The sequence below is a fragment of the Callorhinchus milii genome, unplaced genomic scaffold, assembly GCF_018977255.1.
Source record: "Callorhinchus milii isolate IMCB2004 unplaced genomic scaffold, IMCB_Cmil_1.0 Scaffold1, whole genome shotgun sequence".
NCBI lineage: Eukaryota > Metazoa > Chordata > Chondrichthyes > Chimaeriformes > Callorhinchidae > Callorhinchus > Callorhinchus milii.
In genome coordinates this window covers 136,755,442-136,777,850 of record NW_024704742.1, presented here as the reverse complement: position 1 = coordinate 136,777,850, position 22,409 = coordinate 136,755,442, and the positions used below count along the sequence as shown (strand labels likewise).

The following is a 22,409-nucleotide window of genomic DNA, read 5'->3' as shown; positions in this document are numbered from 1 at the left end:
AGAGAAACTCCCTTCTCTTTTTGAATAGTGCCACAAGATCTTTAATATCCGCCTTGGTTCATCCAAAGGGCAGCATCTCTGATACTTCGCTGGTCAGCCTAGACCGAGTTCAAAGTCCCGACATGCCAACCTGGCTCAGTGATAGCGCTCTCGCCTCTGACTGGAAGGGTTCAAGCCCCACATCGGGTCTTCGAATCACATAGACTAAGCTGACGCTCCAATGCTTTGCTGGAGAGGTATTGCATTGTTGGAAGCGCCATCCTTCGGATGAAATGTTAAACCTAGATCCCATCTCCTTGTTCTGATGGGTGTTAAAGATTCCATGGCACTATTTGAAAAGAGAACAACAACAACAAAATATAGCGTTTTCTACTCCAGGTGGGGTCCCAGAGCGCTTAACAATGGCGGAGCCCGCTGCTGAGCCAGGGGGAGGGGGAAAGTGACCACAGGCACGGTTGAAGAGGAAGCTCTTCAGGCACAACCTGAAAGCTTGAAAAGGGAGTTTCTCTCTCCTGGTGTCCTGGCTAACAATCCCAATATAAAATTGGTCACTCACTCCACGCCTGTTTGTGGGTCACTGCTGCGTACAACTGGCTGCCATCTTTCGCCCAGAAAATACCGTCACTCCACTTTACAGTATATCTTGTGAAGCGCTTTGACGTGATAAGGCACAATATCAAACGCAAGGATTATTATTATTATTATTATTGAACCCTTATTAAGAGGTGAGAGTTCAATCAAGTGAGCCAGGCCTGGGAGATGGGGAAGGGTGGAATACCAAAGCTTCAATTCCCAGCCTGAAACTCCCAGTCCTATAGTGGATGGCACTTTGCGAGCAGCTTGCCCAGCCAAGCTGGAGATTTTATGCATGTACACAGGCCTGTAAGGAACAGTAATATGATCACAACCCATGCAAAAATCACCAGGATACCCACCAACGATTTTGGCTGCTGTTGGAAACAACCTGCCCAAACCCGCAAACCGAGCACATTCTGGAATCTCCCCAGGTCCATTTCTATGTATAGAAACCTTTGCACAACTCAATAGTAATAATCCTTGCTTCTGATATAGTGCCTCATCACATCGTTGGAACATCTCAAAGTGCGTCACAGGATATACTGTAAAGGTTATTGACTGTGCATTTGTAAAATGAATAATAATAATCCTTGCCTTTGGTGTAGCGCATTATCACATCGTTACGACGTCTCAAAGCGCTTCACAAAATATACTGTGAAGTGAAATTGACTGCTTATTTTTCAGCCAATTGCCCACAGCAATTTCCCACAAACAGTCATGGATTGAGTGACCAAATTATTATTATTTTTAATTTATTTTTGAAGGGATTATTATCCCTGAAGAAAGACTCCCCCAATCGACTAACAAGCAGGTTCTAATTACTGCTAGGTATACAAGGTGTATGGCGTTAGGAAACTTGCCCAATGTTTCGCCCTGCCCGGGAATCGACCCAAGTCCTCTCTCTTGTGAGGTGAGTGTTCTAACCAATATGCTTACAGAACTCCACAAATTCTGAATGCTTCTCTCCCCCCAGCATCAGAGAGAGAGTACCCCATCTCACTGCTCCATCTCATTCCCAAACCTCTCAAACCCCAGTAACAATGAGGGCAGGAGTGGACCATCTGCCCTCATCCAACCTTCCTTAAACCGTCCCTCCATCTTGTTCCCTGTCCAACTTGCCAGCAAAATTTCCTTCAAAATGTCTATCTCGTTATAATAATCTCGAACACTTTCAATTTCAATGGTTTGATCACTGATACCAAATTTCATGATTTAATCAGGATTTAGGAGAATCAGGATTCCCTCCCAATTTAATTTGGAAGGGGGAGGACAACAAATCTGCTCCACTTTTCTCAGAAGAGGGACGGGCAGAACTCCAGTATTAGTTTTGAGGAATGTCCAGATAAGATAGTATGTTTTGTGTTCGCAAACGCAGCAGAAAGTTTGTCCACAAAAAAGTCCACAAACATACAGCTAAAATGGGAATGATCAATTCACCAGTGCGCTCACCTCGTAAGCGAGAGGGCCCTGGTTTGATTCCTGGCGGGGCAAAACCCTAGGCAAGTTTCCTTACTCCACATTCCTCCGTTTGCCCAGCAGGAAGCAGGAACCTGTTGTTAGTTGATTGGCGGGTCATTTTCCCGGGGCAATAGTCCCTTCACTCGATCCATGACAAGTTGTTGGAAACTGCTGTGCGCAATTGACTGCGGCGTTTCTCCCACCAATAGTCAATCCACTTTACAATATATTCTGTGAAGACTTTGAGATGTCTCAACGATGTCTCAAGTGCAGGATAATTATTATAGTGAATCTTATGAAGCATTTTGAGACGTTGCTAAAATCACTGTATCAAATGCAAGAATAATTATTGTTGTTATCACCGTGCTGGAGTGCCAGCCTAGATGATGAGCTCGAGTTCTGATGTGGCACTTGAACCCATAAGATTCTGAAGCAGAACAACACTGATTGAGGCAGGCTGACACCTGAAATTCAGAGGAGGAGGGGGGGGTCTGAGAAGGGAGTACAGAGGGTGGCTCAGGTTGTATCTCTAAACCTGCGCAGAAGAAAAGTCAGATTGCTCCAGTTACTGGATAGGGCCATCAGGTTAAACTTCACCCTGCGGTCAGCTAATGACTATAGGCAGGAAACAGACATCACAACTGTGGTTTTGCTGTGAAGAAATGCAATGTGCCTGAGATAACATCTCCACAGCGAGCTCTGTCTACATACAAATGTGCCAACCCGACTGGGGAGCACTAGCTGCCTACTCCCCTCTCTGTGAGATTACCATCCAGCCAGCCTGCGATATGCATCAGAGAACAAGCCAAGCTAGAGACAAGGCTGGCTGGCCTGGACTTGAAAGAAAAGAGAGAGGTGGTGGTTGGGAAACAAACATACATACAGACATACATCCAGCGCCTTGGGACGTCCTCCCGACGTGAAAGGTGTATGCAAATATAATTTTGTTGTTGTTGTACACACACACACACACCATATTGTTGAGTAAAAAGGGTCGGTTGGGTCCTGTGAAGGGAAAACAAGAGTCTTGCGTCTCTTTTTTCTGTGACGGGTCTTGATTCTCCCTGAGATAAGTGTCACTACGTAATCTACCAACAAATAAATAGTTTTGTTAAAAAGATACTGTTGAGCAAAAAGGTCCTGAAATGTGGGTAGGAGAGGAGAGAGAGAGAAACAGAGAGAGAGAGAGAGAGAGAGAGAAATTGAGACTGAATAAAAAAAGCTCAGTTTAAGTTTAAGCTACAACAAAAGAGGCTTCAGCACTCTGGGTTTATACAAATTTGTGGGCTGAGTTCCTTCACTGTAAGTGGCTAAAATAACCAGCAACAATTACCAGAGAACAGACACAGACACACTGTCACCAACCAACGTTTCCCCAATCTGATTGGCGTGCTCACTTCTCTTATCTGTTCAGCCTGGGCCCTGATCTCTGACAGAGCCACCGCACAATTGAGGGCTGGAGGCATCCTCTGTCCCAGCTCCGTTTAACCCTTTCCACATCAGTGCAACCCGCTTTACAAAGTGCTTAACCTACACGAGAGCTGTCGGCGGGGATCGGGGGGGGGGGGGCGCCCCTCACGATTTGACGTCTCACAGATTCCGCGCTCTTTCTTTTTTACCTTTCACTTGAAATCGAATTGGCAACGACAGAGTCGTGCCGTTGTATTACAGGCACTCTCGCCTGAGCGTCTCGAAGCACTTTACAAAGTTGGTGGGGAACTTCAATTTGGAGGTGCTCACTGCTAATAATAATAATAATATAATGATCCTTACATTTGATATAGCACCTTATCACATCTTTGAGATGTCTCAAAGTGCTTCATAGAATATACTGTAAGGTGAAATAACTATATTTTTGGGTGCAAAGCGACAGCCAATTGCGCACGGCTGTGTCCCACAAACAGTCGAGGATTGAGCGACCAAATTGTTTATTTATTTGAAGAGATTATTACCTCTGGAAAAGCCATCCCCCAATCAACTAAATTCTTAGGGTTCCTACTCTCTAATAGGTAAACAGAGAAAAACCTCTCGATATGAAAGCAGCAATATCACATGCAAGGCTTATTATTATATGGTCAGAGATTTTCTTTACAAACCTTTGCAGGCACGAAGAACAGGCGCAAGGTCAAGGGATATTCGGAGAGAGTTCCACAGTGGCTGAAAACTCCACCACCAACGTTGGGATGGAGGGACTAAATAAATGGAGGAGAGTATAGGCAGGAGAATGGGGCTGAAGGAGACTGCAGTAGGGTGGGGTAAGAGGGTGAAAAGATTGGAAGGTAAAACTGGAACTCTCAGCCTCAAAGCCCCCACAATACGCCCCCTCCCAAAATATATTTGCTTGCTCTTTCTCTCCCGCCTTCAAAACTTCCTCATCCTCAGACTCCCTCTCCCTCCCATCCAGCCATCTCCATAAACGTTCTGCTTTCATGCGTTTCCATGCTCTCATCATCAACAACAACATTTGCATAGCTCCTTTCATGGTCGAGAAGTCGACCCAAAGCGCTGGACGGTCAATAATTTGGACCTGAGCTGAGGGTTGGGATCAGGTGGGGTGGAGGGCAGGAGGGTGACAGCCCAGTCGAACAGGAAGGTCCTGAGACGGAGGAGGCGAGTGATGGAATGAGGCGGAGGGGCTTTGGGATGGGGTTCCAAAGGGTGGGGGCAGAAAGGATGAATGCCCGACTAGCAATGGTGGGGCAGGCAGGTCGGGGGACGTGGAACAGGCAAGAGTCCGCTGAGCGGAGGGAGTTAGCAGGTCACAGACCCTCATCCTATGTGAAGGAGTTCACCGAGCTGCAGCACCAGGTCTGTAGGCTTGTTATGCTGAGGATTTGCTTAACAAGTACGTCTCCGCTTTGTCATGCACTGCAACGAACGACTCCAGTGTGATTCATTGTGGTTCCCGTTTGCACCACTGCAGACCTTTCGACACCAGACACACATGGCAGACAGCAGTGTGGTGAGGCCAGCCGCCACAGGACGACAATTTGAATACAGTGCAGACACCCAAGCAGTGCTCAGAAGTGGAACGAACTTAGAGACATAGAAGTGCGGTCTCACGTACTCTCAAAAATACCAGCAAGATCCAAATACCCTTCACTGAGAATAACATCGATACAGAACATCTTAAAGGGGCAGTTTAGCCCAGGACTTTCCCCGTCCCTTAAAGTCTAGGCTTGAGCTGCGAGCAAAATGCCCATCATGTTTCCCAGAAAATACAGTCACTACACTTGACAGTGATCACCTGAGGCATTTGAACCAATAATAATAATTATCGCTTTTGCTACAGCGTCTTTCACATTGGAGGGCGTCTTAAAGCGCTTCACAGTGAAGAGTGGAGTCATTGTGTTTGGAGGGGAATCCTTCCATTTTGCACACACGGGGATGTGGGTGGGGGTGGAGAGAAGAGTGGGCAGAGGAGAGGAGGAAGAAGAGAAGGGAAGATAGTGAGAAGAGGAGAGAAGAGAAGAATAGGGGAAATAAGTGAAGGAGGGAGAGAGAGAGAGAGAGAAGTTGCTCCATTCACAATATAGATCAGTGGATACTTCCTTATCTGTTCCGAGTCAGAAAAACATGCCTCTTTATAGTCAGCCACCGGCTGCATTTGGTTCCAAACAAGATTAAATTGTGATATTTGCAGCTTCTATTTTGATAGGAGATTATATTACCTCCTTTTTTAACCAATGTGCCAATTTAGAAGTGGTTCAAGACTATTTTAAATGCGTTTAGACATCCAAGGCAAACAGGAAAAGAACAGCTGATCACAGCCAGCCCAGACAGCAGTCTATCAAAGCCTCTCACTGAGCAGATTAGTCGAGAGTGTGTGTGTGTGTGTGCGTGTAGAGGAGGGGGGTGGGGGGGTAGAACATTGGAACAAGACAAGTCCATTCAGACCATTGAGACTGTTCCAACAGATTTTAATAATCCTAATCCTAGATCTTAATAATCACACTAGGAGAAGTCTGAAAGGGCTTCACAGAATTTCACTGTCAAGTGTAATGACTGTGTATTTGTAGGTGAACGAGGCATTCAATTTGTGCACATCAACATCCCTCAAACAACTGTGAATTTCATCACGGAGACTGTTGTCCAGGACATAGAGAGAAACTCCCTGCTTTCATTCTGACTCAAGAGCCGAGAATGCTACTGACTGAGCCAGACTGACCCACAAATCTCATTTCCCCACCATTTCTCCTAGGCCTTAATACTCTTATTCACTCAGACAATGCTGTCATCTCAGGGTCAGAAGATTGTGAGCTCACAGTTGAGCGAGGCTGACACTCCAGCACTTGGGGAAGCGCTGCTTTGTCAGGTGAGATCTTCCACCTAAACATTCAGTGGAATGTTAAAGATCCTATAACTGTATCAGAATATAGAGAAAGGAGTCTCAAAGCGCTTCACTGTAAAGTAAATTGACTGTATTTTGTGGGCGAAACACAGCAGCCAATTGCACACAGCAGTGTCCCACAAACAGTCGAGTGACCACATTTTTTTGGGAGGGATTATTACTTCTGGAAAGCGATCTACCAATTGACTAACAAGCGAGTTCCTGCTGACTGCTATAGACACAGTCACTACACTTAACAGCAGTTCTCTGTGAAGCTCTTTAATTCTGACGTGATAGGAGCTAGATCAAATTATCTATTGGTCGTGCTTGGCAGCCAGTTCACCTTTTCAGACAACCGATATCTCAAGACAGAACAGACTAAACTGAGCTGCTGTTATCAGAGACCTTAAGTTCTCACGATCTTAGGTTTACTCCCATGTTTTACAGTTTAAGATCATGCGGAATTTTGGAAAACAGTCTTAATTTAGAAGCCAATTTCCCACGGTTCTTTCTGGACACTGTGGAAAATTGGTTTGCAAATTACCACTGAGTTTCAGACTGTTTTCCAAAATTCCGCACAGACTTGAATTGTAAGATAATGGTCTTAAGCCAAAGCACAAGAGGCACATTGGGCCTCAGAATGTACCAAGCTCTGCAATGCTGAGAAACTTTCTCCCCACTTAATGACCAGGTTACCACAGCATTCTCCAGGGCAGCAACACGTGAGGTCACAGGTTTCAGGGTTATAAAGGGCGACTTTCTAATCCTCTTCGCATTTGATACAGCGTCTCATCATGTCGTCAAAACACCTCAAAGAGCTTCACACGATTTACTGTTGTATAGTGACTGTGTATTTTAAGGAGCTACGCAATGTTGTTGTTGTTGAGAGTTACCCACTAAATTTTTGTAGGCGAACAAGTCACAGCAATATCTCACAAACAGCCATGAAGTGAGTGACCAATTTTATTTATGGCAGGATTTCTCAGCTAGGACAAACTCTCTTCTCTTTTTGAACAGTGCCGTGTGACGTCTATCTGAACAGCCAAATGGAACGTGTTTAACAGGGAACTGAATACATATTTGAAGAAACAGTATGAAGGGGCATGTGGGAGAGGATTAGGACTAGAGAGTGTATTCCCAGTGTAGTGGTTAGAGCAGTCACCTTGAAAGCGTGAGGACCTGCGTTCAATTCCCGGGCAGGGCAAAATCTTGGCAACTTTCCTTACTCCACAGGCCTCTGTTTGCCTATCAGTAAGTAGGATTGGGGATTACTTCTTGGGGCAATAATCCCCACCCCCCGTTAAAAATAATAATTTGGTCATCTACTCCACGACTGTCTGTAGGACACACCGCTTTGCGCAATTGACTGCCATGTTTCACCCACAAAATACAGTCAATCCACTCTGCAATACACTCTGCGAGCGCTTTGAGATGTATCAACGATGTGTTAAGGCACTATATTATTCTGTAAGGATTATTATTAGTAGTATCATCACTGTAGTAGAGGAGCTAAAAGCTGGATTAGAGACCTTGTGCCCACTGGCTTGCGTCCGGCCTGGAATTTCTTTCTTTTTAAACTAAGGGTGACAAATCAGGAAATATCACGTCAGAAGCACATAGCTGCAATTTTAAGAGGTTCTGAACTGATCGAAACCACCTGGGCCCTGGTTCCATGTTACCTTTCACCTACCAGCGATCAAGAGCTGTGCCACTGAAGAAACGGCACACAGAATGGATAGAGAGATCCCAGGAGGGTTCGAATGCCCTGGCACAACAATTACACCATGTGACCATTTCCATTCGCTGGGGACTCGGTTCAAGAGTGTCAGGATCCTCAGCAGAGAGAAGCAGGTTAGAGGCAACATCACTCAGAGCAATGATAGGATTCGGAATTGATTCAGACAAATGGCTCTTGGCTAGATCAATAGAATTATTCAAAGGCACCTGAGGAGCTTAGTTCACTTACAACAAGATTACAACAACAACAAGATTCCATTTATAGAGTGCCTTTCACGTCGGGAGGCGCTGGATTGGCCTTGGAACCAAAAGGTCCCAGGTTCAAATCCTGGTCCGTTCACTCATCCCATCACCACTTTCCAACAAGGACGAGTTGGGCCGAATGGCCTGTTTCAGTGCTGCATCATTCTTCATGTCTTAAATCAAAATGGAATCCAATAAGTGCCTAAACTGTAAAAATATTCCAATCTGGTGCTGGGATTTTCCGGAGAGAGGTTCGACCTGAACCCACAAGCACTTTGCACTGCAAACCCTCATTCACTGTTTAGCTCGGAGACTTCCTGCTTGCAAATACTCTATGAACCCCTCACTCGGTGTCTGCCTGTCTGACACTGAAACCTCCTCACACTGAGTCAGACGGATTGTCTGGCAATGACGCTGTGGCTGAAGACACAAACCTCGACTTCTGTTCAATGTCTGGCTCTGAAGTGAGCGACTCAGCCCTTTGTTACACACTGACTGTGCAGCCTACGTGCCCTGCAGCTGGCCACATAGACCATGATGAAACTCAGTACAATTACCCAACTACAAATCCGTCCAAGCCATTCTGACTCAAACTGTGTTGCAGTGATTGTGATCGGCTTACTCAGTTTCTCCCCCCGCGAATTACAATATAATAATCCTTGGGTTTATAGCTCCTATAATGTTGAAACATCTCAAATGCAATTTTTCTAAAGATTTCTGACTACAAAAATGATGGGTTCCAGTTGTCAGTTCCCCACCGATGTCACTTCCTGTGCGTTACGGGTGTGCAAGAAGCTCGCGCATATTCAAAACGCAGGAAGTGATGTCGTTGGCAACCTGATGACCCTGAAGTGGGCCATTTTGTAGATAAAACATTTTTTTTAAAAATCTTTCATCACTAAAATTCTTTTAATTGCTGAGAGTTTACTTTCATCGCATTGCGGAACATCACAAAACATGGATTATCGATGTCGCCGGTTGTCTTCTAACGATTTCCACCAGTTCTATCACAATTCAGATGAAACCCTGACCTCAAACGGTTAATACAGTAGCCCGTTCTTGCACAACTAGAATAGAGCCAGCAACCCGACATTTTCTAATCCGAACTAATTGTGTCTGTGTAAAAATAGCCCCAGTGAAGACTTTCAAGTTTTCCCAATTTATCCTAATACTTATCTCCTAGCTGAGAGCACACTCCTCTCCTCACCAGCCTCTAGCTAGCAGCCTTCACCACTGGTAATCCGACTAAAGTAGGGGGAGGAGGGAGAGAGTCAGAGACAATGTTTTAAGCAATAAGGGGCTTTTCACATATTCAATCACATCTGAATTTCCCTTAACAGAACCTTAGTACATCTCTCCCCGCTCCTTGGGCCAATAACCTGATTTATTTATTTATTTATTTATTTTTATTTAAATAAATCAAATAATAATAATTTGGTCACTCAATCCGCAACTGTTTGTTGGACACTGCTGTGCGCAATTGGCTGCCTCATTTCACCCACAAACTATACAGTCAGTTTACTTTATCCTGTGAAGCCCTTTGAAGCATCTCAACACGTGATAAGGTGCTATATCAAATGCAAAAGATTATTATTATTACGTATTATGACTGACAGACTATCTGAAACTCTTATGTGTGCAAACCGGTCTAGATTTGCTCTGTCGCATTTTCATGGGTCCAGAATTTGGCAAATTGTTGAATTAAGTATGAACTTTGAAGCCCTTTTTGTGGGGGTTCTTCTTACAATAAACCGCTTTAAGACTGTGGTTAAGAATTTGTCAAATCCCGGACACACGGTAAAGCTCAGAAAATGAAGAGTATATCTAGATATTTCTCCCCCGGGTCTAACCAATTTTTTGGTGCCTCATCCAGCCATTTGTGGTAAGGTATTCCACAGCCTAACCACCGTTTGACAGAGTGATTTGCTCCACTGTACACTACGCTTTGAGATGTCTTAACAATATGAAAAGCCGAGGAAAAGGGATTGAGAGATCTAATCAACTGGAGTTACAGGCTTGATGGGCTGAATGGCCTCCTATTCCCATATCAGCAGTAACAATCAGCGATGCTCACCTTCAGCCTGTCTTTGGGTAATGCTACAACTCCTTGTTTGATAACTTCCAGGACCCGCTCCACAGACAGGTCAGCTCCTGCCTGCTCCAGCCGAGAGCTGAAATAGCTGATCACCTGCAAGACAAGCACAGGCAGTCATTCGTCTGTCTGCCTCTCTGTCAGTCTGTCCTTCACTCTCTCTCCTTATCTTCCATCTGTCAGTCTGTGTCCCTCTCTCAGTCTGCTCCTCACTCTCTTTTCAGCCTTTTTTGCCCCACCATTTGGAACTACAGTCCCTTTACCTCACCCCCTCATTTGCCTCCTTCAAGGCCCATCTCAAGACCCTCCACTTCCACCGCGCCTTTGGTCACCTTCCTACCCCTACCCTCCCTGCCCTCCACCCTTCCTGATCCAACCCCCAGCTCGGGTGCAAATCCCTGACTGTCCAGCGCCTTCACATCCTCCTGATGTGAAAGGCGCTGTGCAAATGTAATTTGTTATTGTTGTCTGTCTGTCCGTCCCTCACTCCCCCTCTCAGTCTCTCATTCCATCCATCTCTCTCTGTCTCTCCATCACTGCATTCCCCCTCCCCCCCTCTCAGTCTGTCTGTCACGCCATTCCCTGAGAGATGGAAGAGAGGGAAAGAAAGTGTGATGGGTTTCCGGGTTCAATATCATGTTAACAATACGTTTACATGTTGCAATATTCCCTTGATATTCTATTTGGTAAATGAAACAAACGGTAAACAGAAGCAATTACTGTGGGGAAAAGGCGGCGAGAAGGAATTAAAAGGTTGCTCCCGTCTAATAAACTGGTAGAACAGTCTCCCCCACCCTCTGCCCCCTAGTTGATATCACTCCCATTGGTAAAGCCAATAAAACTGTATCTAACAAAGGGCCTGGGTATCCCAAGCAAATGGCCAGAGACCCCACCTTACCAGAATCCCATCCCAACCTCCCGCACCATCCACCTTCACTTCAATTCCCCCTCCCCCGTTCCTGCCCCTCCACTGCTCACCGTGTCAAGGTTCTGCATGACATCCTGGAAGGACGGGTGGGTGCGGAACTGCTCAAAGAGGTCCCGCTTGTAGAGCAGTGCGTAGACCAGGTTTGGGTTGTGGTGGAGGGAATTGGCCAGGCAAGAGTTGATGATCTCCAGCATCATTCGGATCACCTCCTCGATCACGTTCAAATCCTGAGCCTGAGGCACAAGAAAAGACCAAAAGATCAGTCACACCTCACTTCATTTCTCCACAACAACTTTCCCTCACAAAGCGACTTTCATGTACAATGAACTTCTCAACATCAACATTTTATGATGGGCATGACGATAATAAAGTAATAATCTAGGCCAGTGAGGTCCAACAGGCCCACAGGCCGCCAGTTGGACCACCCTGATAAGTAATCATTTGATAAGAAATCGCCTTAGAAAACACAGTGTACTTTACAGTGCTCTGAGACATCCTACTGAAGTTAAACGTGTGATATCAAATGCATGGATTATATTTACTCTGTGCAACGTGTTATGTGATTTCTGTTATTAGTGTTAAAACTGGTCCGCAGTTTATCTACATAGATATTATAATAATCCTTGCATTTGATGTAGTGCCTTATGATGTCTTCGAGATGTCTCAAAGCGCTTTACAGAATACACTGTAAAGTGGAGTGACTGTATCTTTTGTAGTCGAACAATATTAACAGTGACACCTCTATGTAGTCTATTAGCAGTGAGCACCTCTATATAGCCTGATATTAAACATGGACAGCATAATCTGATATTAGCAATACATCACTATATAGGGTCTGAAGGCAGACAGCAACAGGAGTGCTAAGCAAAAGGATTTGGGAGAGTTCCAGTGGTAAATTGGCTGTCGTTTGTGGAACTATATTGAGATGGCAACACAGAAATGCACCAATGGCCCCAGCGCCTGTGGAACTGTTCATTAATAATAATAATATTCCTTGCATTTGATATAGCGCCTTATCACGTCTTCGAAACGTCTCAAAGCGCTTCACAGAATATACTGTAAATTGACGGTATATTTTGTGGGCAAACTTTGGCACCCACAGCACCATATTGTGGAACTGTACCTTGGCCCCCGTGGAAATGTTTCCACCGATAGTGCCCGAACCATTTCCTTGAGGGGAGAAGGTGGAGGGTGGAAAGCAGGAGGGGTGGAAACCTGGCTCGAGCCATTGAGAAATTTGACTAACTTAACCTTGAAAATACTTCAATGAATCAACTTCTGTCTGGAATCCAGAGCATTTCCTTACATTTATGTTCCCAGCTGAACATGTGTCAAGCTCACAAGTATTCGGTTTTCCTTCCAGGAACTGAATAAATTACCAGCCAGAGATTCTACACTCTCTGTAGGGGAGGACAGAAAGCTGGCGTGACAGTTCGAGGGGCACCAAGGAGATTGGGAGGATGGGGGGGAGAGGGGAAAGGGATTGTAACTGAACCAACCGAATTGAGACTTCATGTAGGATATCTGAACCTTTAGACGTTCAGATGCATGCTAAAGATCCACGGTACACATCAAAGCAAGGGTTGTGTCCTGGCCAACAGTCCCTATATAAAATTGTTCATTAACTTCATGGCTGTTTGTAGGACTTTGCTCCATTGTAGGACTCTCCATCCCCCAGCAGATCGAATTCAAGATCCTTGTTCTCACCTTTAAGTCCCTCCACGGGCACACCCCACCCCACCCCACCCGACCTCTGTGACTTCATCCATCTCTGAGACGTTCCTCAATTCCTTCGACTTGCTCACTCCGCTTCATGTACACCTTATCTGCCCACCATCAATCAGCAGGTGAACTTTCATCCATTCCGCTCCCGCTCTTTGGAGCTCCATCCCGGGGTCTCTCTGACTGATTTCCTCCCACCTACTCTCTCTCCCCTTTTTCAAGACCCGTCTCAAATCGTGCTCAGAGTTATAAAGAGCTGAACAAGGGAAACTGGAAGAGAAAGTATTTCCACTGGTCAGCAACTAGAGGGCATCAACTTAAGATTCCCCAAAAGACCAAAGGGAGAAGTTAGGCTATTTATTACAGAGAGAGGGTTATTAGGACATGGAGTGCCTGACCAAAATCTGGGGTTTGAAGCAGAATCATAATATCTTTCAACAGCAACAACTTGCATTTATATAATAATCCTTGCACTTCATATAATGCCTTGACTAGAAGACGTGAAAAGCGTTATATCACATGAAAGGATTATTATTATTGTTATCACGTCATTGAGATGCCTAAAAGTGCTTCACAGAATATATGTGTGAAATAAAAACACACATCGCTGGGAGCACTCAGCAGGTCAGGTACCATCAATGGAGAGAGGAAAATGAGTTAACATTTCAGGTCGATGACCTTTTGTCGAAACTGTTCTGATGTCAAGAGTTCTGATGAAAGGTCATCGACCTGAAACGTTAACTCACTTTCTTCTCTCCATAGATGCTGCCTGACCTGCTGAGTGTTCCCAGCGAGTTGATGGCTGAAGGTAATTAGACACATTTGTAATACGGAATTAGCAAAATCTAACAGGTTGTGGGAGGCAATGAAGGGCTGTGGAGTGGGACTAAATAGAGAGCGGCACAGACACAATGCCCAGAATCCATTGAGATTAAAGATAAAAAACTGTAGCCTATTACTGCCAATGTTTTAATGACGATAGTTTGATTTGCCCGCTGTTATTCTGCACCTGGTAACCTGTCAGACCAGCACTGTAACCAGCTGGGATTTACACACTCCTAAAACAGGTCAGCGAGGTCACGCTAATCCCGCAAGGAACATCCAGCTAATCTCAGGGAGGCGCTGAGTGCTGGCTGATTGTCAGCAACCGATAAACTATAATCCTCTGGAAAGTGTCATTTAAGTCCTATACAGTGGAGAGTTAGAGATATCTGCACTGATAGAGATATCAGCACAAGTCCCGTTGCGTAGTGGTAAGTGCGCTCGCCTCGCAAGTGAGAGGACCCGGGTTTGATTCCCGATCTGGGTGAAACCTTAGGCAAATTACCTTAATCCACACACAGGCACGCCCCAGTTTACCTGGCATTAAGTAGGAACCTGGTTGTTAGTCGATTGGCAGATCGCTTTTCTGGGGGTAATAATCCCTCGCTTCAAAACATTTGGTTACTCAAACCATGACTGTTTGTGCGACACTGCTGTGTGGAATTCGACCACAAAATATATAGTCAAATCAGTTTATAATCTACGAAGCCCTTTGAAACATCTCAATGATGAGATAAGAGGCTAGCAAGGATTATTATTATTATAGGGATTGATGTGGATGTGAAAATAGTAGGTTTTAGGTCTGTGTGCGCATTTATCTGTGAGTGACTACATCTGTAGCTTTTTGTGTATGTGTGTGTGTGCACGGGTGTGTATGTTGATGCAAATAGGTATCTCAAAAGCACCTCAAAGAGGTCCCTGCAAAGAGCAATGACTGTGCACTTGTATGCGAATATGGCAGCCAACTCATGAACAGCATTGTTCTTCAAACACATCAACAACAACAAAATGACATTTCATGTCAGGAGGACGTCCCAAAGCGACAGAGTTACAGACCCGAGCTGGGATTCGGGGTCGGGGAGGGTGGAGGGCGGGGGGGGGGAAGCAGGGAGATTGAAAGCACTGTTGAAGAGTGCTTGAGATGGGTTTTGAAGGTGGCAACGGAGGAGGCGAGGCGGAGGGACTGTGGGATGGAGTTCCAGAGGATGGGGGCAGAGTGGCAGAAGGCCCACCCACCAATAGTGGGGTGAGCAAGGCAGGGGACGTGAAGCAGGCCGGAGCCCGCTGAACGAAGGGAGCAAGCAGGATGGTAGGGGGTTAGGAGGTTGCAGAGTTAGGTGGGGGCAAGACCATGGACTTTGAAGTTGAGGACGAGGATCTTGAACTGTATCCTCTGTGTGATGGGATCGGGTGAGCATGGGAGTGATAGGGTCGCGGAGCCTGGTGCGGGAGAGGACACAGGCTGCAGAGTTCTGGATAATCTGCAGCCAATGGAGGGAGGAGTTGGGGAGACCGACAAGCAGTGAGTTTGCATAGTCGAACCTTGATGTAATGAAAACATGTATGAGGGTTTCGGTGGCCTGCGGTGTAGACAGTGGCAAAGCCGGGCAAAGTTGCGGAGTTGGGGGGAAGTGGCAGAGCTGGGCAAAGTTGCGGAGGTGGGGGAAGGCAGAGGGGTATGGTGCAGATGTGGGGTAGAAAGAATAGTTGAGGGTCAAATAAGACCCAAGGTTCCAGCAAGGTGGAGTGTGAAACCATGGATGGTGATACTATCAGCGCTTGAGGTGAGGAGGCGCTGACGGGAGCCAATCAGGAGAGCCTCGGTCTTGTTGATGTTCAACTGAAAAAAGTTAGCTCTCATCCAGGACTTGATGTCTGACAGACATGCTGGTCCTGGAGTCAAGGGTGGAGGCAGAGATGTGGAGTTGGATGTCATCCGCACACATGTACAAGTTGACCCCATGTCTGTTGATGATGTCACCAAGAGGTGACATCAAACAACCAACTGCATCTGAGGGGACCACATTTCACTTTAAAATATATTCGTTGAAGTGGTTTGAGACATCTCGACGACGCAATAGGGCATGGTATCAAATGCAAGCATTTTCATTATGAAACAGGCCCAGTTCATCCAGTTATTGCTTGTCGTATCCCTCAGGAGTGTATCTGCAATGTCTAGAACGTCAAATAACAATAATAATTCATGCATTTGAAAGAATGATATAATGTTGAAATGTATTGAAGCATTTCATAGCTAATTGATGTCACTTAGATGGAAAATGCAGGTGAACGCAGCAGCCAATTTGCACATAGCAAGGTTCCCCCAAACAGCAAGAAGTTAATGATTAATCAATATGGGGGGTGTTGGCTAGGTGACTTTTCTAATCGTGTCTTGGGATCCATAATGTCCACCTGGACACACAGACAGTTTAACGTCTCATCTGAAGGACGGCACCTCTGGCAATTCAGCGCTCCCCCAGCACTGGACTGTGAGCTCCAAGTTCCTGATGTGGGATACAAAGCCACAAACCTTCTGACTTAAAATTGAGAACACCATCGACTGCGTCAAGCTGATAATGGCAACTCTCCTGGAGCAGACAATTTCAGTTATGGAGCTGGATGGGGGAAGGAGGGAGTGGAAAGGAAGAGAGGAGGAGGAGAAAGGAGAAGTATGTTCTTATGTAACTCTGGTTGATTGCTTGCTGATGATTCCCTGGGTTCCTCAGTCAGTGTCTGAGCAAGATCCTCGGGCTCCAATGTGGTAGGAAATGAAATCACAATAGGAACTTGAGCAGTAATTTCAGGTTGCGTGCGTCACCATGTCGTGGTTTGTGTGTCACCCAGTCTGCTGCTAACAAATTAATATTGCAAACAAAACTCTCCCCCCCACACACAGCCTGTCTCACCACTGCTCCAGAGCCACCTCAAACCCACAGCGTCACCAAGCCGCCCAGTTTAATTACATTCCAGTTTGTTATTGCAAAGACTAGACAGCACTGAAAACATAGGAATAGACTGGCACTTTTTTTCCACAATGGCATCCATTTATCTCCTCAGTAGATCACTGTCAGGACTTCTCCTTGGGCAAGAATATGTTTGAGAATGGATGAGTTTGGAAGTAGCTTCTTCCATAATTATCAAGCAAAGAGCGAAGCCTAATTTGCTCTATTTCGTAACAGCTAATTAAGAAAAAAGTGTGGAACTCACTTTGACATACTCAAATTACTCATAATAATAATAATCCTTGCATTTGATATAGCGCTTTCACGTCGTGAGGACGTCCCAAAGCTCTTCACAGAACACTGTAAAGTGAATTAACTGTACATTTGTGGGCGAACGCGGCAGCCAATTGCGCACAACAATGTCCCACAAACAGTCGTAGATTGAAAATGACCAATTTATTATTGTTTTGGGTTTTGGAGGGATTATTATTAGGCTCTGTGTGGAGTAAGGAAACTTGCCCAAGGTTTAGCCCTCTGCCTGGTATTGAACTCAGGTCTCTCGCTTGCAAAGCGAGTGCTCTGATCACTGAGCTACAGGACTCCAGGACTCATAATAATAATAATAATCCTCGCATCTGATACAGCGCCTTAACACATTTTACAGACGTCTCAAAGCGCTACACAGAATACACTGTAAAATGCATTGACTGTATATTTTGTGGGCGAAACGTAGAAGCCAATTGTGTGGCAGAAGTGGATTGAGTTTTTTTTTAAAAAATGTTTTAAAAAGGGATTATTACCCAATAACTATTATTACCCAATCGACTAACAACTAGGTTCCAACTTACTGCTAGATGAACAAAAGCGTGAGGAGTAAGGGAACTTGCCCAACATTTCGCCCTGCCGGGAATCAAACCCAGATCCTCTTGCTTGCGAGGTGAGTGCTCTAACCATTAAGCTACAGGACTCCACTCTATTGAGTATCGAATCATTCAACTACAAACTTAGATAAGATTTCTTTTAGAAAATAATATTTTGAGAGATTTGAGGACATATAGTAAGTATTGTGTGCTTGGAAGAACCAGGCAATTTTGGATCTAAGGTTCCCAAATTTTCCACTCTGCTATAGACTAATCCAAACAGGATTAATTGCTATTTATTATTTATTATTATTATTTTCTATTATTTCAGCAGGATGGTAGAAAGTGAACTAGTTGGACCTTGGTCTTTTGTCTAGCAATTCCTATGATCCTAACCCTGGTCTGATTTCCAAGTGTGATTCCTTTATTTCTGTCCTTTATGTACTTCCCATGATTGGATTTTTTAGTTAAGAAATCTGTAAAGGAACACCACAAACTGAACCCCAATGTTGCTGATCTCAACAGAGGCAGTATTGATTTTGTCAAGTTCTCTTCCCATCAATGGGGGCAAGTATGGTCATAGTACAACAACAATAAATTACATCTATATTACATCCTCCCTCTCACGTCGGGAGGATGTCCTAAGGCCCCTCAACAGAGGTTAGAACGGAGCCATAGTAATGCTCTACCCCTACCCTCATGGTTACTGTGGGTGGCTTGGGAGACGGAAGTTAGTCTACCCCTGCCTAACATGGTTACAATTCTGCCATATTTACCCACTAAAGACATTTACTTGACAGGAATTACTGTGGAGCGCTTTGAGCCAGACACTTTAATGTGACAGGCACTATAAAAATGCAAGCTCTTTCTTCCTTAACCTAGCGTAATAATAAAAAGTGTTTTAAGATAGTGTATTCCCTTAATAATAATATCCCGACATTCTCAGGGGTCCTTTGTGACCTATTCAGTTCACATCAAAAAGATCTCAATCCACAATGTCAGCTGGCCGCTGTTACATTGGGCTTGTTTATTTTTTTATTGAAAACAATATATAACCTCATTAAAAGAAACAGAACCTATCAGCAGGAAACACCTCTTCACACGGAGGGAGGCCTGTGACTGTGGAACGCACGACCCCACAGGGCTACAGAGGCAGAATATGTTTGAGATGTTTAAGAGGGAGACGCAGAAAAACACTGCAAGCTTGCATGACCTTAAGAGCATGGGTTCTCGGTTTAAGGTCTCGTCTAAAGGGTATCAACTGTGGTGGTGCAGCATTCCCACCTTCAGTGGAGTCCTGTGGTGTAGTAGTTAGAGCTCTCGCTTCGCAAGTGAGAGGACCCATACTCGGTTCCTGGGTGGGCAATACCTTAGGCAAATTTCCTTACTCCACGCGCCTCTGTTTGCCTAGCAGTAAGTAGGAAACCAGATGTTGGTCGACTGGCGGATTGCTTTCTGGAGGAAAGAATCTTTTCACCCCACATAATAAATAAGATTTGGTCACTCAATCCACGAATGTTTGTGGGACACTGCTGTGCACAATTGACTGCGCGTTTCACCCACAAAGTACAGTTACTCCACTCTACAATACTGTGAAGTGCTTTGAGATGTCTCAACGACGTGATGAGGTGCTATACAACAAATGCAAGGATCATTGTTATTATTACTGCACTTGAACGTCAGCTTGGACGGTGAGCTCAAAGCCCCAAATTGTGGCTCGATTTCACAATATTCCTGAGCCAGAGGCAAGAGAGTGAGAAACTGAGCCATGCTGACACAACACTCTCTGTAGAAACGTGTACTACTGCGGTGAGACAGCTTCCATCCAACAGGGCTGTAAACGAGCCATGAAAGTAGCCAGTTTCACAAGTTCACTCCTGACTCAGGTGCCCATTCAGCACTGTTAAGCGCTTAGAGAAGTCCTCCCAATGTGCATCTGTAAATGCAAAATAATAATAATAACCCTTGCATTTGATACTACTTCTTATCACGTCTCACAGCACTTTATAGAATATATTGTAAAGTGGATTGACTGTGTATCTTGTGGGCGAATTGCGGCAGCCAACTGTCGTACAAACAGTCGTGGATTGAGTAACCAAATATGGTTTTGTGTGATTATTACCCCAGTAAGCTATCTGCCAATTGACTAACAACTGGGTTTCTACTTACTGCTATGTAAACAGAGGAGTGTGGAGTAAGGAAACTTGCCAAAGGTTTTGCCCTGCCTGGGAAACAAACCCGGGTCCTCTCGCTTGCGAGATGAGCCCCCGCTAACCACTACGCTACACAACTCCAAATCTAGTGTATCAATTCTGCACTGGTGTTTTTTTTCCATGAGATAGTCTGATCCTACATAACCCCTCCCATACCCTTTCATATTCCTTTTGACTCCAGCAGCTATCTGACTCCCTTTTAAAAGAATCTGCAGACTCCACGTCAAGAGCGCTTGGTAGACAAAGCTTCTCTAGTCACTGGGAAAGTTTAAAAAAAAACTTAAGACCTGGCACTTTTATAGTGCCTTATTAGAGGTCAGAATTATAATTAGACCTAAGCTGGTTAGAAGTCCTGTAGCTCAGTGGTTAGCGCACTCGTCTTGTGAACAAGAGACCTGGGTTCAATTCCAGGCAGAGGGCGAAACCTTGGGCATTTTCCTTACTCCACACAGAGCCTAATAATAATCCCTCCAAAACAAAACAATAATAAATTGGTCATTTTCAATCTACGACTGTTTGTGGGACATTGCTGTGCGCAATTGGCTGCCGCATTCGCCCACAAATATACAGTCAGTTCGCTTTACAGTATATTCTGTAAAGTGCTTTGAGACGTTGAGAAGACGTGAAAAACGCTATATCAAATGCAAGGATTATTAATATTATTATTCAGTGAAATCAGAAGACATTTCTTCACACAGAGGGTGGTGAATGTGGAGCGCACGGACTGTAGAGATAGAATCAACTGGGCTATGTAAAAAGGAAATACAGTATATACTTGGGAAATAGAGGTATCAAGGGATATGGAGGAAATCCAGGGAAATGACATTAAACAATTTAATAATAATTCTTGTTTGATACAGCGCCTTATCACATCGTCAAAACGCCCCAGCTCGTCACAGATTTTACAGTGTGGCGACTGTAGTGAACGCGGAAGCCAATTTGCACACAGCAACATCCTACAAACAGCAACAAACTGAATGAGTGTTTTTTTTCCCTCTGGGGGATTGTTGGCCAATTTGTCATGATCTAATACAGCAGACAGGCAGCTGAACACTCTCCTCAGTTTCCTATGTTCTTGCTACTAAAAAAGGTAAGTGTGGGTCGACGCAAGGATTACCCCCCACCCGCTTCTGTGAAGGACCTTAATGAACTCAGTGCCTGAGCTTTTTCTCACAAATTTCGTGTGAGGCTTCTCCAGAGCAGAGAAAATCCTTTCATGCACTACCCCTCACGCAGCGAGTCACACGCAAACAGGAAAGGCAGCAGAGACAGGCAGACGGGATCAGGCAGACAGTGAGCACAATGCGTTCTCTTGCCCAGAGCAACCCGAGCAGGAAAGAAAATGATGAAACAATTTTGAAAGATCACTTATCACTATTTCCAGCTAGGCGGTGGGGAGGGGGCAGGTGGCAGCTTGTTTTATTTACAAAACAACTCGAAAGAAAAAAAGGCACCCGCTGCGCAAAAAAAAAGCCCTTCATTGAGTTTCTGGTTAACTCAGTCCAAGCTAAGTAAAACTATTAAAAATCTATTCATTCTCGTGGATTGATTCTCGCTTTCGTTTGGTCATTTTCCAAATGAGGTGGAGGTACACTGAGCTAAAGGTGCAGTCCAGCAGCTCAGTGGTTAGTGCACTCGCCTCACAAGCGAGAGACCTGGGTTCGATACCCGGCAGGGAAAAATCTTGGGCAAGTTTCCTTACTCCACATGCTTGATAATAATCCCTCAAGAAAAATAATAAATTGGTCACTTCAATCATGACTGTTTGTGGGACGCTGCTGTGTGCAATTGGCTGCCGCGTTTCTCCCACAAATATACAGTCAATTCACTTTACAGTGAAGCTCTTTGAGACGTCTAGAAGACCTGAAAAGCGCTACATCAAATGCAAGGATTATTATTATTATACCGGATGAGATGTTAAACCGAGGTCCCATTTTGCCTGTTCAGGTCCTATGGCACTATTTGAAAAGAAAAGGGAGTTTCTCTCATCCGGTGTCCTGGCTAATAATCCCCCCAAATTAAATCAGTCACTTACTTCATGGCTGTTTTCATCCATTCCACCCTCGGCGACCGTGCCTTTAGCCACTATGCCCCGAGGCTCTGGAACTGCCTTCCTCACTCCCTTCGTCTCGCTCCCTCCCTTTCTATTTTCAGGTTTACTCTAATCCTATTCTCTGCTGAAGATCTTTCTTTTCGATCGCGCCTTTGGTCACCCCTCCCTCCCCCTGGCTCGGCCCCGGAATCCATTTGCTGTGAAGCGCTCTGAGATGCCGTCCAGCGTGGAGGGCGCCATATAAATCCAAGTTGTTGTTTGTGGAACATTGCTGTACGCAAATCGATTGCCATATTTGCCTACTTACACCCTGTATAAGGTCACCCTGTGAAACACTTTGAGACGCCCTTCTGACATGAAAGGCGCTGTATCAACTGCATGTATTATTATTATTTTCTTCCCTCTCTTCCATTGAGGCACCGACCTTCCTTGC

At 45.0% G+C, this 22,409-nt stretch overlaps 1 protein-coding gene across 1 annotated transcript in view; it reads right to left on the bottom strand.

The window, feature by feature from the left end:
* dym (dymeclin) overlaps positions 1-22,409 on the bottom strand; it is a 157,312-nt gene that overhangs the window by 5,627 nt on the left and 129,276 nt on the right. The window contains exons 14-15 of the mRNA XM_042336031.1: positions 11,415-11,597; positions 10,419-10,532 (exon numbers count right to left, since the gene is read on the bottom strand). Of these exons, the coding sequence (XP_042191965.1) occupies positions 10,419-10,532; positions 11,415-11,597 (297 nt within the window). The remainder of the gene's footprint in view (positions 1-10,418; positions 10,533-11,414; positions 11,598-22,409) is intronic.